The sequence below is a fragment of the Camarhynchus parvulus genome, chromosome 10 (assembly GCF_901933205.1).
Source record: "Camarhynchus parvulus chromosome 10, STF_HiC, whole genome shotgun sequence".
NCBI lineage: Eukaryota > Metazoa > Chordata > Aves > Passeriformes > Thraupidae > Camarhynchus > Camarhynchus parvulus.
In genome coordinates, this window is record NC_044580.1 from 4,770,696 (window position 1) to 4,788,290 (window position 17,595).

The following is a 17,595-nucleotide window of genomic DNA, read 5'->3' on the forward strand; positions in this document are numbered from 1 at the left end:
TGTACCAAACAAAAAACTTTGTGGAAATACAGTGTATCAAGTGATGTAACATTTATGAAAATAAAGAGAATCAAACTGTTGAAAATTGTGCCTTTTTTTTTTCATTTATTTTGAGTGAGTGACAGATATCTATATAAGGTAGTATTACCTACAGTTCAATACATTCAGCAGTAAGTTACAGAAGTAAAAGTCCATGCTTCTGAGTATATTAACATTCTTTTGTTTCAGACACACCTGATAAGCAGAAGACCCCAAGGATTCCAGTGTCAGCTGTGTTACCTGAATCTATCATGATCAGACTAGAAGTCCCTAAAAGAAATTCATGCATTTGCAAAAACTGTGATCTACTATAATAAAGAGTGACTCCAGTGGACAATGTGCTTGCTGCCCATATGATGTATCTGGGCAGCCTGGAGACATCATTTAACAAGGGGAAAGAGATGAAATGGAGAGTTAAAAAATAAGATATATATCTAATCTACAGTTGTATTCACTTTCTCTACAGGCAAGAGTAAATTTCAGTAATTCAAACCTATGGAAGACTTTAAAAAGAAATGTTGTATTTGAAGAGGAAACAAGCTATCTTAAGTATTTCTGCAACTTGCACACAGAGAAAGTCATTGATGATTGTTTAACCTCAGTAATACTGAGAAGTTAAAGCTCTTATATTAATGAATTAAAACAGATAATCTTTGCAAATTCACCTTGAAAGTTATGATGGGAATAGAGGAAAAATGGATATCCAATATCAGACGTAATTGTGTAACTGAAGAAGAGTAATTCCCTAACTGCTATTATAAAAAAAAAGAAAAAAAGGTCTGCCTGATATAATTTCCCTATCTGTGAGCCTTTAAAAGCTACACAAAACCAAGAATGTCCTGCAGATTAAAACATTTCGAAATAAAGATTCAATTATATATAAATTATGACATAAGTAATCACTATTATAATTAGTGCAGGGATTTTCTAAAGGAGATCTGGGAGGGAGTGTGGAAGAAATATGTACCAATTGTTCATATTTATAATCACTATAAAAACTTAAAATTATTGAAGATACCACAGTTTACATTAAAACTTCTCACCTAAACATGTTATTATTCATGTAGTAATTCAAGCAAACAAAAACTTTCTAAGATTTGCTCTAGCCTGCTCTACTCCTGTATTAGGCCTACAGGATGCAATTGCATTATGAACAACACTGAAAAAACTTTAGTGTAGGAAAACACCCAACTATTTTAGAGTCTTTTCTAGAAATAAAACTATTAAGAAAGGAAGAAAGGTGGCATTGGAATCAGTGTAAAGAATGCATTTTAATGGAATAATTGAAAAATTGCAAGTTCATTTTCAATGATCTTAGGAAAAAAGAATTTCAGAAAACTCTAAGTCCTTGCTGCTTAGAGTTACATATGGTTTTTAAAGTGAAAGAACTAATCCAAGGCAGCTCTCAAGTTCAATTAAACAAATGTGAAAATCATTTATCATCTCCATTTGGTTCCACAGTATAGTAATTTATAACCCATTTCCTTCAGAAAGATGCTCCACAAATTCCTTCTGCCTGTGCTTAAAATCTTAATTCTGAAAAACATCCGGACACAGGAAATAATGAACATGTCTGCAAACTCACACACTGTATCAAATTCTTCATCAAGAGTAAAGAAATCTGAATGTTCCAGTCCCTTAGAATACTTATGCTCCTTGGGAACTCAGTTAACTGCCTTTGGCTTCCTTTCCAAAGCTGATGGAGACATCAATATACACACATCCTTTAGGCATTTTAAGGCTTATTAAATACTCACGTTGGTATCACAGAATTAACAATCTTTAAAATTTAGCAGCAAATTACACTGAAAATTTATAAAGGCCAAACATGGCCAAGTTGCTATTCTTAGTTGTATATTATACATACAGGAAGTTTAACTTATATTTCTATTATTTTAAATTATTCTGGTAAAATTTCAGACTTCTACAACACACCGAAGAGAACTGATGAAAATTCACCTTTGTATACTAAATTGAAATAAGCAACTCTACTGTGTAACTGCAAATATTTAATATTCAGTATAATGATTTATATAGTAATTTAATAATTGGACTACAGTGATCATCATTAAAAAATTGAAATCCTTCTGTATCACAGTAGGTGTCAGTGTCTGCTTTTTTGATAAATCATACATGCCATGGCTAGAAAAGGGTCTTTTAATTCTGACCTGGCTTGGCAGTAACTCAGTAAACTGGCAATAAGCAGACTGACTTCTGTGTGTCCTGGGAATGCCATGCTTTAAGATAAATCTAATTTTCTAGTTCTGGATTTGTTTTCACTCTAGCAGAAACATGCCTAGAAAGAACATGCATGGAAACAGAGTTACTGCAAACTTAGAGCCAGATCAGTAGGACATATCTCCAAAAATATTTTATGCATTTGTACTGCCTATATGGGTAGGGACTATTATACTTGCCCATTTATGAATAACAGGAATAAATAACACAAGTGATCCAATTATTGAAACCAGAAGAAAAGCCCATAAGAACATTCGATCAAGCACCTGAGCAATGTATTTCCAGTCTTCAACAACCTAAAACACAGAGAGCACATGAGTTGGTCAGTGTGTGCAAGAACAGGTAAAAACACAGCACCAAATCCTGCAATTCTTAATTATTTTGAGATAGGCTTTTTCCAACCATGTCCCTGGGAAAACCCTCTGGAGCCATGTTTTATAATTATACTGGGAGTTAGAACTGAAGCCAGCTTCCCTCTGTGAAGATGGATAAGGTATGTAGATTTGATGCAGAAATTGATCCTGAGAAGCACCAAACATCCTCATCTATAGAGATGAGACTGGCCTGCCATTTTCTACCATACTGCAGGATACATGGCACATGACATCATAACGTGGAATTCCCAAGCAGGAGTTAGAAGCAAAAGTTGTAAAAAAACTCCTAACAACCAAAACCACCAACCCAAACCAAAAAACTAACCAGAAAACCAAAACCAAACCTCACAAGTAGTAAATAAAATTTTTTTTTAAATTGTTAGTACAGAGCTGCTGTTGTGTTACAAACAACTGCTGAAAGCTGCAAAGAATTATACACTGGGGAGAATACTCACAGTAGTTTCAAGACTACTTTTTCTTTTTTGATAAAATTATTCATATCTATACACAGTTTTGCCAGTATTGCAGATATAATTGTGCAAGCAAATTAAAACCCTGCCAAACAATTGTCTTGGATTTGAACTGGAGCTATCCATGTTTCCCAAGCCTAATGCTTCCTAAGATGTAAGGCTACAATAGCACCAGCTGTCTAGCGTTTATTAAGAACTTTTACAATTAAAACTTGCATTCTCTGGAGCCCAGTAATAATAAAACAACTGAATCCCCAGTCAACTGTATATTAATTTCCAAGGTTTATAGTAACAACATTACACTTGGAAAACAAAATACTTACTACTTGTCTCTCACAGTGAACCCTTAATTTACAGGAAATTACGTATTTAATAGCAAACTATTCTATTTCTGTTGTTCATACAATGCAGATGCTGCTTTAACAGTACAGCAGATACATTTATTAAAAATCTAGGCCACATCCCTTGTGACAATGTCAGAATCAAGCCCTGAGAAGGCACATCAGAGGAGGCACATTACTGCTAGTCTCGTATGGGAGAACACACTCCTAGCAACCAGAGCCTTCTGAATTCAGCAATTCCCATATAGACTGAAAGAACCTCAGCCTTTGCCATCAGGAACTGGCTGTACACCACAAACTTCTATATTTCTACAAACTTCTACATTAGACTGGAAATAGCATTTAAATCTCTGATGTACCAATGGTGCCAGCTTAAAGAGCATGTAAAGAAAACAGATTTCTAATGCTCTTACACAAATGTTGTAAACATTCACGAAGGATAATTCAGAGTGCAAATGCACTCTGACACTGAAAAAAAGCCTCTGACATCTTTAGATAAAACTTAGGGACAAAGAATAGTAAGGATAGAAGAGAACACTTAGGAAGTCATGGAGTTCATGTTTCATCTGAGCACAAAATGGCCAACATATGGCTATAGCCTGTATTTAAGTTAATGTAAGTTAGAGCACTCAAACTGTTTTTATTTGAAATTGAAAGCTGCAAGCTAAGTCTTAGCAGTATTTATTTGGAAAATATAAGGCAAATGTGTTTTTCATGATAGCCTTTGGGTACAACATTAAAGTGAAAAAGACTGCTTCTCCTGTCATCTCAGCAGTGCTGCAGGGAACAGTTACAGTACATGCTCTTGTCACAGACAAGTGTCTCACAATGTGTAATGACAAGAACTAATAGAAAACAACAAAAGACTTTTGAAGACCCCAAATACTGCACTGTATCAGCCAAATAGTCTCAGTATTGTACCATATTTGCACTTTTTTTCCAGCGGAAATAACTACACAACTTTCAGCGAAGTACAAAAGCTGGAAATCTGTAACAAATCTTTAATATGCAGCTGCCCTGTAAAGCCCTTAGTTTTCTAATTTGCACTTGTACAAAATCAGGGCAGCAGGACTGACACACCCACCTCACGGACCTCATTCTCCTTCATCACGTGCCTCGTAATATAACGGATGGAATCCAGAGCTGCTTCCAAGGTGTTCCTGGATGATTCTGATCCATTCACATTGGCTGTTTCCTCCTTCTGAGCAAAGTACCTATCCACATGGCTTCTCATGCAGAGCAGCTTGGGCAGCTTGTGCAGGAATATCTTGCGAACCCAGGGCGCCATGGCGTTGTGTGTGGACGAGGAGCGGTGGTGGATGTTGATGGCAAAGACAGTGATCACAATGGACAAGGTCACAAATATCATCGTGAACACCAGGTACTCTCCTATGAGAGGGATAACTTTAGAAGATGATGGAATAATTTCTTCAATAACAAGAAGAAAAACAGTCAAAGATACCAGTACTGAAGTGCAGAGTGAAATCTTTTCACCTTCATTTGAAGGAAGATAGAAGACAAGAACAGTTAGAAATGAAAGCCCAATACAAGGAATAATGAGAAACAAAGTGTAAAAAAGTGGCAACCGTCTAATTATAAATGAATATGTAACAAAAGGATACCAGCAGCATCCATCAGTCCTGTTTCCTTTGCTCCCTGTTGCAGTCACTATTTCCCATTCTCCATTATCAAAAAAATCTCTTTTGTCAACATCATAATCTTCAAGAATTAGATCAACCTGTGAGCCATCATAAGTCCAGGAACCAAATTTCATTGAGCAATTTTGAAGGTCAAAGGGGAAGAATGTTACATCAATAGTACAAGAACTTTTGTAGTTTGCTGGTGGAGTCCAAGCAATGGTGCCATCATATTTTACCACAGTTTTTGTAGATGTTCCCTCAAAACGTCCATCTGCACTGAAAGAAGAGATAAATTACAGGCAATTACAATGGCCTGTGGGGATGTATTTAAAGAAGAAATTATCCTTTGTTATTGTCATTTCAGCTGTCTATCCCTTGATAGCCAAAATTTTGTATTGTCCTCATAGTCAACTTTTTCCCCTCAAATCTGAAGTGAACATAGGTAAACAACTTTGGAAGACTGAAGAATATTTTCAAGTCCTGAAAAGATCTGTGCAACTTTCTATGGTCCCAACGACTTATGAAAAGATTGTAAAAAACTGATCTTCAACAGCATGACTCAGCTCTGGTGTTTCTATTAGTAAGACAGAATAAGTACTTTTAAATTCAGCCAAATCATAATTATTGAAGAAAAAGAGTCACTAAACAGGTAAAATAATACTTGTGCCCAAACTTGAATTTACAATCAATGCAACAGCTTTTTTTCCTGACTCAACAAGTCTGAAAATGTAAAAGCACTGTCTGTGCACCTGGGTTGTGAACAAAGGTTAATTCAAAAGTTCTTGTTTCTGAGATTTGTTAATTTTCAAAAGAAAAAAGTCAAAACCAATCCAACCCCCTCCTACAGTTAAATGTACCTGACTTTAATTCCATGCTGAATATGACCTACAACAGCATAAATTAGTTACTTCCCTCCCATCACACGCCACTATTTATACCCAGCACTGTGCAAGACATTTTTCTCCAATAAAGAAAGAAGTTCACACAACAAAATGAAAATAACCTTTTCAAAGGGACTAGAAATTGCATTCAGAAGTAAAGCAAAACATCTGAGCACTTAACCTGGCAACAAAGTCTATTTGCATTCAGAGGCAAGTTCTTCCACGGGTTCTTAGCCCACTAAATGTACACACCATGTCTATCCAATGAGCCTCCTAGAAGCAGTTTGGTCAGAGAAGTTATGAAGTAAATGCTTTTTGTATGAAAAGATTCAAACCTTACTTGTCATACAGCACAATATCTGGAATCCAAATAGAATCTGATGGGACACGGATAGATGTTATTCCTGCATAGTCCTCAGGATTCCACCTCAATTTTACATCTATCCATTCCTGTGGATATGTGAGATGTAAAAATCATTATTATTGGGAAGTGGATTTCGGCAGGGTGATAGCAGATGAAAATAGATAACAGGGCAATTAACAACAATCAAAGTGAACGAAAATTTGCATAAAACAATGAAGTTGCTGAACAGGCATGTAGTTACCTCATTCAGTATTTGTTTTCTGTTATAAGAGCTGCTTGACAATGTTTCTTTACAGAACTTAAAATATGATGTTCCTTTTTCAGAGCATGCATTTATAAGTAAGAGCTATTATAATGTAATTTAATTGTATAAATTAAATTTGGAAAAAAGCTTGTTCTGGATGAATACCAATGACTGGAAGCTAATCAGAAGCAATATAAACATTTTCATTATACAAAAAAAAAACCTATCATGTTCCAACTCTTAAAACTGGTTCAACTTCAAGAAGACCTGCAGAAACTATTAAAGAGGACACAAAGAATCATCAGCCCACATGGCCATCTCATATTTGCTGACTAATCTCAAAGTTTTCCTAAAAATAAAAACTTGGCCTAAAATTACAGTTATTGAAAAGAAAAAAAATGGGAAGCAAAAGGAAAAAAGTGAAATAAACAAACAGAAAGGAATCAGCCCAAACAAAAATAATTCCATAAGCTAGTAAGTATACCCAATATCTGCAAAGATTCTTCTCAGTAAAATCAAGAATGATTTGTGAGCAGCATTACCTGAGTAAATAGTGGCAATTAAGCTTAGTACTGGACTCTGACAATTACAAAGCTTAAGGCTTTTTCCTGCCCAAACCCAAATATTCTTAAGTAAAAAAAAGTATTTCCTTCTAGCAAGCATATTTAACTTTGAAACTGGAATTCTACAGTAATGTATATCCAATAATTTCAAATATCCCACAGGAAAAAGACCTCATAAATATTATACAGAAGAATACACCAACCATACTTTTCTTAATAAAACTTTTGAATAAAAACTTTCATACTGAAGCAGCAATTTATGGTTGGATATATACACCTTGATATATTAAATGGTCATGCAATGCCATATCATATTACTTTTAATTTGGTGAATTTTTATTTACCTTGTTATAGTTTTCTTAAGAGGTTTGTCACAATTAATCCCTTAAAGCATTTCCAGGGACATTCTATAAAGATACTATGTGAAATAAAATTTCTTGCAAGAGCTAAGTTTTTTGAATATACAATTAACTAGAAAATGTTCTCCTAAATGTTGATTTGCACTTATAAAGCTTCAGAAATTTTCATCAATATGTACACATACCTGTTTCAACCATACATTTGTTGTCATCAATTGATTTTTTTCATCCTGTAAAATAAAGCATATATCACAAAAAATAATCTATCCATAGGAAATAGCTGCTTTAGTTCACAGAGGTCTGTAACTTAAAATACAAAACACGCTGCTGAAAGCACTCTAATCACTAAGTATGTTTATATGAGAACATTATATATGCATCTACAGGGCATTTTTTATTACACAGATAATTTAAGATGCTTAATCTATTGTGTTTAACAGGCACAATTATTTCAAATGAAGTTATGCTCCTTTTAAAGTTAGTGGAAAAAAAATACAACTTATTTACTATACATACCACATCTACTAGCTGAGAGATTGCAAGGCCAAACTTGATTTTTATTGTGTCATTCAAACGTTCCACTGGACGAACCCATCTTTGATAGTCTTCAAATAAATGCTTAAATAAACGATCTTCACTTTTAGCAATAAAAGAAGGTTCAGATACAGCTGTAATTAAAAAAAAATTAACATTGATTCAAATGAGCAGTGTACATCTGCATTCTTATGTCCAAACAGTTACAGCTTTTTTTTATGCAGAGTTCAATTCCTCATCTCATCCCCTTCTCTCTAGAAGCATGCCCAAGGCCATGGAAGTAGAATTTTATAAGTTACCTGGTTTTATTAGCATCCTCATACCATTATCACGCTTCTACAATTGATGACTCAAGCACATTAAGATAATCTCAGCAGGCAAAAAGCTCTTATATCATTTACCCAATGCCATGCAACTATGGAACTCCTTTAAAACAGAAAGCTGATCTATGAGGGACTGAAGTTCTGTCAACCCACATCCACGTTACACACCTGTAGTATACTGCATAACTTGCAATCCAGCTTGAAACTTCAGTCTCTTTGTTTAATGTATTTCTTCTAATGTTTGGGTACATTTACCATGTAAAAAATTTTGCTGCACTTGTGGAGCACTTTCCCTCACACTGTTTTGTACCTCAGATGCATATGCCAAACTATTTACCAGTTGACTCTCTACCCATTCTAAAGTTACACTGACTGGGATGCACCTTTCTAGTTCTTTTTCAAAGCTCTGAAGGGGTCATTTTGGGGAAGATGGAGAGAGAGGGGAGGAAAAAAGGGAAGATCAGAGTCTAGCTAAATAACTTGAGTAATAACAGCTTTCAAAGGTGTTGTGAAAGACCTGAAGAAGGCTGCTGCCTTGAGAAGCACAAACTACACACATCACCTTGCATGGAAGAGTCTCCAATCCCCAGACAGAAGTTACAATGACCACCAGAAAACACTGACATGTTCTAGATAAAGATTTTTACTACTTACCAATGAAATTTAAAAGGGAACTACTGCCAAAAAAGACCTAGCAACTATTACCATCAGTTTAAGGGACAGCATAAACAAAAGAAAGGAGCTCACTACCATCTCTTTTAAATGCAGACTTAAAATATTATGCTATTACATAAATCTATGGCACAACCTCTCTAGAAATCATGTGCTCACTAACAGCATCCATCTAAAAAAAGATGTATCAGAAGCAGAAAATCACCAGAATGACATAAACAGATTAAAACCAGAGACAGTCATCCATACAAGGAGAGATTTAAAAGATTAACATTACTTTGTTTGGAGAGGAGGTGAATTTAGTCAACATAACAGAAGTAGATCAACTAGGAACAATACAAGTAGAAAAAATATTGGTGGTATCTAATCTTTATCATAAAAAAAGCTAAAGGAAACAAAGTATCAATTAAAGGCAGCATAAATAATGTCTACTTGAAGTTCATTACCATCAACATTCAGTAAATCAGCAATTGATAGATACTGAAGAGGACTAGGATTTTAGAATTGCCTGGGATGACTACACTGTATGCCAGGTAGTGTCACACCTGCATAGGGCAGCAGTTCTCAATCCCATAAAACTTGCTCAAGCTACCTCAGAGTTTGACCAACACTTCCATGACTTGGCATTTGTGGCAGAGGCCTGGCTGACACCACTTAAGCCATTAATTTGAGCTGACCTAGCCCAGTCCCACATGACTGCAGCCCAGACAAAGTGAGACGGGCAGCCCAAGTTTTAAATTCCCTTGTGTTCATCGAAGAGCGACTGCTGTGCTGCAGAAGGCTCCATGTCCAGGTCCTTTGGTGGAAACAGCCAAGGCACTGCAGAGCTCAGCAAGGCAGGTCCTTTGGCACTGCAGCTGTGGGGCAGTCCAGTAGAAATATTATTATTTTACACACTAACCAGATTTCTCTGAAGTGTCATAGTAGCAGCAAAAGCAGAATGTAGCTTAAGAAATAGGATCAGCACAGTGGGAGCAGCAGGATCTCTTTTTTGTCACAGACACATTTTATGAAAAATCCTCTCCTTAGGATTTTTTTTCCTGGGAAGCCAAGAGGTCTCAGGAACAAAATGTAAACAATAATTATCTGCTGCTGTGGAATGCAACAGGTGGGTCTGTGATTGGTCTCATGTGGTTGTTTCTAATTAATGGCCAGTCACAGTCAGCTGGCTCGGACTCTCTGTCCGAGACATAAGCTTTTGTTATCATTCCATTCTTTTTCTATTCTTAGCTAGCCATCTGATGAAGTCCATTCTTCTATTCTTTTAGTATAGTTTTAATATAATATATATATAATAAAATAATAAATCAAGCATTCTGAAACATGGAGTCAGATCCTCGTCTCTTCCCTCTTCCTCGGACCCCCGCGAACATTGTCACACTTTTTCCTACAAGTCTTACCCTACACTAATGTGCTGCTGAACGGTTCTTGCTGTGGGCTAAATCAACATTTGGGTTTTAAGACAGGTCACCCTTCTGTTTCAAAATCTTTCTGACTTGTGGGATGTGCAAAGAACTGATGGGCAACTTACACTATACCACTGAGATAGCTCAGGTGGACACAGAAAAACCCACAGGACATAAGAATTGCTGCCAAAAGGGATCCAGCAACACAACGTTGCACATGTACAAGTTATCTTGTAAATGTACAAGTGCCAAAAATATATTTAACTGGTTCAGTATATCCTCATTAGCCAAGGATTTTTTCATATTTGTAACTATAGACAGATTTGCCAAGCCCTACATTTTAAAGATATCCAAAAGGATGTTTCCTGAAGACAAAACTTAATTTCTCTATTTCTATATCCCTATTTCCTGAATTATGAATGGGTTTGTGTATATTTCAGCCTAATATTTCATAAATACTTGATTTTTATATTAGCATTAATTATATTTCCCTCCTCCAGTTACAACTCTCAACTGAATTTAAGACTGACTATGCAGCTGGATATTATCTCTCAATTAATTGACCTTGAAGCAATGCAGAGGCAAAGTTGCACTTTCACCATTTCTGTGTTCCTGTAAGACAACCTCCTGTGCGACGATACAGCATCTTCAGGGTACGTGTTGTTTCCAGATGAAGTTTCTCTTAAAACATAGCATCTCCTCTGCTCTGCTAAAAGAGGACATGCTCCTTTACTCCTTTTATATACTTAGATTATTTTTCAAACATTTTATACTCAGACCTATAGTATACTCACTGATCTATTACAATGACCATTATTTACTAACAATATAGTTAAATTATTTATTTCTTTCTTTCTTTTTCTGATCACAGATGTAGCCACACTTCAATATTTCTAGTTTATTCTCTTTATTAATATGTTGGGGCAAATTGGTCTAGAATAGACTTCTTGAACAAAGGAGAGCTCCATGAGGAGCTGGGAATGGTAAGAATATATTAAGACTTGGCAAAAACAAAATAAGTAGTCATCCCTACCTTGTACATTTTATTTAACATGGCCATTCAAATAATTTGTTACACAGACTGCATATGTTTTATATGTCTTTTCCATGTATCTATGATTTTAAGATTACAACAAGGGGCTGTGATTCTTAGTTACTCCTTGTATTAACATCAATAAAAAAAATTGTGAAGAGCTGGTGACAAGTGGAAAAAAATGTAAAGAGAGGAAAACAAGTAAAACAGTTTTAGTGGCTTAAGGCAGCAGAGTAGCTCTGCTGGCTGGAGAAAAACAGAAAGAGGTTAAAACGGTGACTAGCAAGATTAGCAAACAAACAACTCAGAGTACAATCTCATACTAAATCAGATGGCAAGAGATTGTGGCAACAGTCCCCCCTGCCACCAGCTCACAGTACTAAAAAATACTTAAAAGATCTGTAGCCTTTGAAGGGCAGTTCTGAGCTGGTCTGTATCTGTGTGGCTTCATTTCTATTGAGGCCAGGAAACCTCTGCAGGTTGAATCAAAGGTAGCTCTCTGCACTGTTCAGTGGGAACTCCCAATGACAACATTTTCTTTATTATTTGCACCTTAAATTCTTCTCACTGCCCCTCAGTGTAAGTCCATACTTAGCAACAAAAAAAACCAAAAAAACCACACCTAAATCACATATGAGGTTGGATGGCCTAAGTTTTAATTCTGCACAAAGGAGACAAATGTTTATGCACAAAGGGTAAGTAAAAATTCTAATGAAACACTTGACCTTGAAAATATTGTATTTAAAAATTCAGTTCTACCATTTCCTCCATAGGTATTTAATAAACTTTTTTATTAAAGTACTTTGGAAGAACTATTTAGAAAATAGGGTGAAACATTACATGGGCCTCAGATGCATGAGTAGCATCACGAAACATGTACATGTCTATTTATCTTGGTAACATTCTCAAGTCATAATTTCACATGGGCTGCTAATGGCTAACTTTTTAAATGTTATAGAGAAGAAACAAAAGATGAGTTTTACAAAAGAATAACACTTTTGTAATTTACTGTACCATTATGGGATTAAATTTCCTAGCATCTTAATATGATTTAGCAACATTATTCCTTTTATAAGAATTACCAGTGAAATACTTAGTGTTACAGGCTTGATCCCAGACGTATTTTCATAAATCTTTGTTTTTAAATAGGGGAACACCACAATCCATGCTTCTCCAAATAACAAGCTTCCTTTGAACTCTGTATTCCTCTGCACTTCCTTAGATAAAGAGTCTAAGAGCCAGACTGGCAGTGCAAGTGTAACACTGATTCTTCTACATTAAACAGCACAGTTCAAAGCATTTTCTAATTTAAACAGTGTAACTCAAAGCATTTTCTAATTGACAGAATTGAGTGTTAATGATTTCAGGTTTTCTTTACATCACTACTGGCTGCAAAAGGAGGCCCATGGGGAAAGGGAAAGGGTCACTTTCTAGAAGTGTAATGTTAACATGCATATTCAGAAATAATATATATTACTAATGCATATTTTTAATCATATACCATTACAGCAAAAAAAAAAAAAACACCAACAAAAACAACCCACTACTAAGGACAATAAACATTGCAAAATATCCATACTTTGCAGTTAACATTATATTGTTTAACTCTGGGGTATTATAACACAAACTTATCCACAAATCTAACTGCTAGATACTACAACTAATAATTTCCTTAGAAATCTGGAAGGTGAAGGAATATATACAGTATCCCTCCCTTCAGTACTCCAGTATATTTATTGAGATGACCTCCCATTGTTACTTCATTAGGTAGAAAAGACAGGTGTAATGTATTAAATTGAAGTTTTATTTTATACTAATTCCTCTGACCCTTTGAAAAGGATCATGAGTCATACTTCCTTCATGGTCTTTAATTTTTTGGCCTACTTTTCCTTCTATGCATTAGCAATTGCCCAGAATCCAATCACAGTCAAGCGTTTAATTAACAGCAAGCATTTAGAAAGATCACAATCATCTTAACTAGGATGTCTGTAAGTCAAAGCAGCAATACTAACTTGATTCTATTTACTGAATGGAAGTCAGAAAAGCCAACGATTACATTCTGAACTTTCCAGAATTATCTTTTCCTCCCCTGTTTAAAAAATAAAGGCAAACCCTATCACCACATCTACAAGCATGGAAAAGGTGGCTTTAAAGTTACTGGGAAGATTTGTGCCTTCTCTCTTACCTAGCACATCAACCTCCAGCCAACCAGGAGCAAAATAAAATGACATATATTGGACATGAAACTGTGAGGAATTTTGAACTGCAATACTGCTTAGTACTTACCAATATGCACAGAGATACAACAACTGTCACTATAGGAAAGAACAGAAGCGCACACCGCTGTTCTCAAGGTGAAGAAAAAAGGGAAGTTTATTTTCTGACTCTAACATTTATAGTTTTCCAAGAGTGACAGTGGATTGAAGGGTGACAGTGCCACCTCTCCAATGACACTGGTCAAACCAACAGTCCATCAACTTTCTCCTCCTCCATAAAGGAATGCAAAACAATGAGTTATTTACAGCAAGTGTAAATAACAAGCAAAAGTTTGCTACAAGTATGTCAACATCAAAAGGCTTAGAAAATCTTAAAAAATCAGGGCAACACAAGAGCTGCTCACAGAAAGTAGGGAAGGTGTTTCTCACATCAATTCAAATTTAAAATATTAAAGGTACAACTTGATGGTTGTAAAGGAGAATGAAACTACCCCCTAACAGCTTAGCAACAAGGTATAATTATGGCACATATTTCTGAATGCACGTACAAGTTTGGTTAATAACCATAATAGACTGCCAGGTAGTTTGTAAACTAACCAAGAAAGAGATGTGAGCTGACAGTCAGTCTTTAGATTAAGAGTTAATTGGACCACCAACCATTCCTTTTTGAGCACCCATGCTATGAATTCTAGGGTAAGTCCACAGCACGTGCCAAAGAGCTTCCCGACCTCCCTAGTGACACGGCTGGCACAGCAGTGACAGTCACCTGCAGCAGCGACAGTCACCTGCAGCTGGAGCTGCAGCCTGTGCCTGCCACAGCCCTTCCTGCCCAGCTCACTGCCACCAGCCCGCTCCACTCAGCTCCCACAGCCACAGCTGGGATCCTCCTCCCTGCCCAACAGCCAGGCCACAGGAAAAGGTGCTGCACGTAGGGAAAATCTGTCCCGCTGAAGGCAGGAGGACATTCCTGTAACCGATCCAGGATTTTGCCATCTCTCTTTGGACCACTTTTAATCATTCCATCATTTTCACTGATTGCTGACACTGAAGATGGACTGTAAAGTCAGCATCGAGGAATGCTGAAAGCAAGCAGCAAAAAGGGTGTATAGAAGTGCAGACAGCACAAGGAGCACAAGAAAAACAAGTATGTACAACCCGATAAGTAGAACCATTTATAAATTCAGAGGCTACGTGTCATGGAATTAAACACAAATCTGAAATGTACGTAAAACTTATGAAAAAGTTTCCTAATGGAAACAATTTCCTTATGGAAATAAGAAACAGGCCAGGGCTTCTCACAAGCTGCCAGTGCAGCCCTGGGTGCTGCAGACTTTGGGCACCAGCCTTACCTTCTGCCTCAGGAGTGTTTTGCCCACTCAGCTCCATTCCAGTCTTGGATACACTGGAACACAGAATCCTACAGCTCACAGAAATCAGCTACATTGCTCAAAACCAGATGAGGAGATTTCAAAACCTATAATATCACACAAACCCTGGGTTTGACCATTCTAAAAAGTGGGAAACTATGCAAGTATTTCCTTCTACAAATCAACACAGGCACTTCTCCACAAATCAAGGCTCACATTTATCTCTTTAAAAACCTCTAAAGAAATATTTTAAGAGAAAAATCACAAGAAACCCATACAGGCAGAAAGGGGTTCTGTTGGGTAGAGAGAAGGATTTGATCTGTTAAACTGAGTGGAAAACACTTGGGTGCCTGAAGTGCCAGGAAAACACCATCACAGGTCTGCAGCACAGCACAGCAGGGCTAAGCTAGAGGTTGTTGTTAACCTCAGCTCCATTTGGGCATTCGAGTCTCACCTGTTAGTTGAAAATTCAGAGCAAGAACAAAACATACTTTGACTGTATTTTAAATCACGAAGTATTTTCTCCTGACAATTCGGAGTTAGCCAAGATAAAATATTGGTTCACTTTTAACTGAAGGAAACACTAAATTAATTTACAAGCACTCTTATAGCAAATTTCATTTTATTTTAGAAAAAACAAGTTATGAAAAGAAACCTTAGCCTCACTATATAAAATCAGTTCTCAGTGAAGTCAAAACTACTGGCTTGTGCCAAAAGGCAAAACCTGGCTTAGCCTGACTGCAGGTAATTCCATGCAGTCATATAAATCATATGATCTAACATAATGATTTTGCATCTTGTGTCATGAAGAACAGGAAAAACACTACTTTTCCAAATGTTGGGGCAAAGAATAGTCTTTTAAATCACATTCAGCAATAACAGACTGAGTATTTGTAGGCTGAATTAAAACCTAGATGTTGACACAATCAACTTTCCATAAACCATATTTACAATCACTTTTTCAATTTTCAGCTAACATAAAAAAAGTTCAAATTTATCTTTCATTAATTTTCTGTCTGCCTTTAATTGCTGTAGTTATGGTTTCAAGACATTCTGCAAGACTCTTGGGAATGTACTTACAAATTATATAAGTGCAACATTTTGAAACAACTGTTTCTAAATAAATCTGCAGAGGAGACGTGATTTTTCTCCTTTAATCTTTGTATAATTCTATAAACGCTCCAGCTTCACATGCTATTTTACATCCTTCAACTCGGAAAGTTAAATCCTGATTGAATTATGAGACTGCCTCTTTTGAAGTCAAAGAAATGATGCACGACTAAACTAAAAACAGTCGTGTTATAAATTCTTAAGAGGGTTGTTTTCATGTGCAGACACATCCGTATGCAAAATTACAGTTATTAAAACATATTCTGCAAGTTTACCTCTGTACCAGACGCACAGCATGCACCACAAACCTACAACTGCACGTCCTCTCAGAAAGTGAGCAGATAAAAACCTGAAAGCTACGGCAGCTGAGATCTTTAAAGCGTTATATATGTGCACATTTAGGAAGTGTATGTAATGTAATGAAATGTGAGGCATTCAAGACTGATAATGCACCTGAAAAGCTATAGTTTAGCAAAGACATTTTTGCCCCTGTCCTGCGAGGGGGCGGCCCTGGTGAGCCCGTCTGACAGCGCTCCCCGCAGGTCCCGCTCGCTCTCCTAAAGCCAGCGCAGCCCCGCGATCCTCCCTCAGCAGCCGCCACCGCACCCGCCACCAGCCTTACCTTAACCTCGTCCGGGAAAAAGTTGACGGCGCGGAAAACGAAGCTGGCGCGCAGAGACCCCATCTCCGACAGCTTCCCCCCGCACAATCCCGCCTCACTCCCTCCCCTCACGGAGCGCTCCCGCTGCCCGCGCTCTCAGCCGGGCAGGGCAGCGGCGCCCGCAGACCCCCGGGCCACGGTACCGCCCGCTCCGTCCCCGACGGCCCCGCACAGCGCCAGGCGGGCTCGGAACCCCCAGCCGGCCGAGCCCTCCCCTCCAACACCCTCCTGGCTCCTCACCGGAGCGCTTTTCACCCTTCACTCTTCTTCCCACTGGCCGACCCTCACCCCCTGGGGCCGCCCCGAGCCGCCTTACCCGCGTGTGAGGCTCCGGGCGGGCCGAGCAGAGGCGCGCAGAGCCAGGTGAGGAGGAGCACGGACGGAGGGCGGCTGCAGCACGGCCACACTCCGCGCCCGGCCATGGCTAGGGCACGGCCCCCGCTCGCTCCGAGCCCCGCGGCGGGAGCCGGGAGCCGCTGGGGCCGGGCGGCGCTGGCCCCGCCCCGCGGGGGCCGTGAGGAGGCGCGCGGGGCGGGAGCCTCGGAGCGCGCGGGCCCGGCGCCGCCGCCGGCCGCCCCCGGCCTCGGGAGCCGCTCTCGGCCCCGCGCGGGAGCCGGTGCGGTCGGAGGAGCTGCCGGCAGTACCGCGGGGAGGGAGGCGGCAGCGCTGCGCCCTCAGGCTCGGTCCCCGTGCCCGTGCCGCCGCCCGGGAGCGGCTCCTGGCGGGGCCGAGCAGGTGCGCGCCCAGCGCGGCCGGGGCC

At 38.4% G+C, this 17,595-nt stretch overlaps 1 protein-coding gene across 1 annotated transcript; it reads right to left on the reverse strand.

Moving 5' to 3' along the window:
* Positions 1-92: 92 nt before the first annotated feature.
* On the reverse strand, positions 93-17,315 carry CHRNA5 (cholinergic receptor nicotinic alpha 5 subunit). The gene is made up of 6 exons (XM_030955595.1): positions 17,152-17,315; positions 8,030-8,181; positions 7,699-7,743; positions 6,324-6,433; positions 4,547-5,378; positions 93-2,573 (listed from the first exon to the last, which is right to left on the reverse strand). The coding sequence occupies exons 1-6, from the start codon at positions 17,255-17,257 to the stop codon at positions 2,412-2,414; spliced, it is 1,407 nt and encodes a 468-aa protein (XP_030811455.1). The 5' UTR covers positions 17,258-17,315; the 3' UTR covers positions 93-2,411.
* Positions 17,316-17,595: the final 280 nt, after the last annotated feature.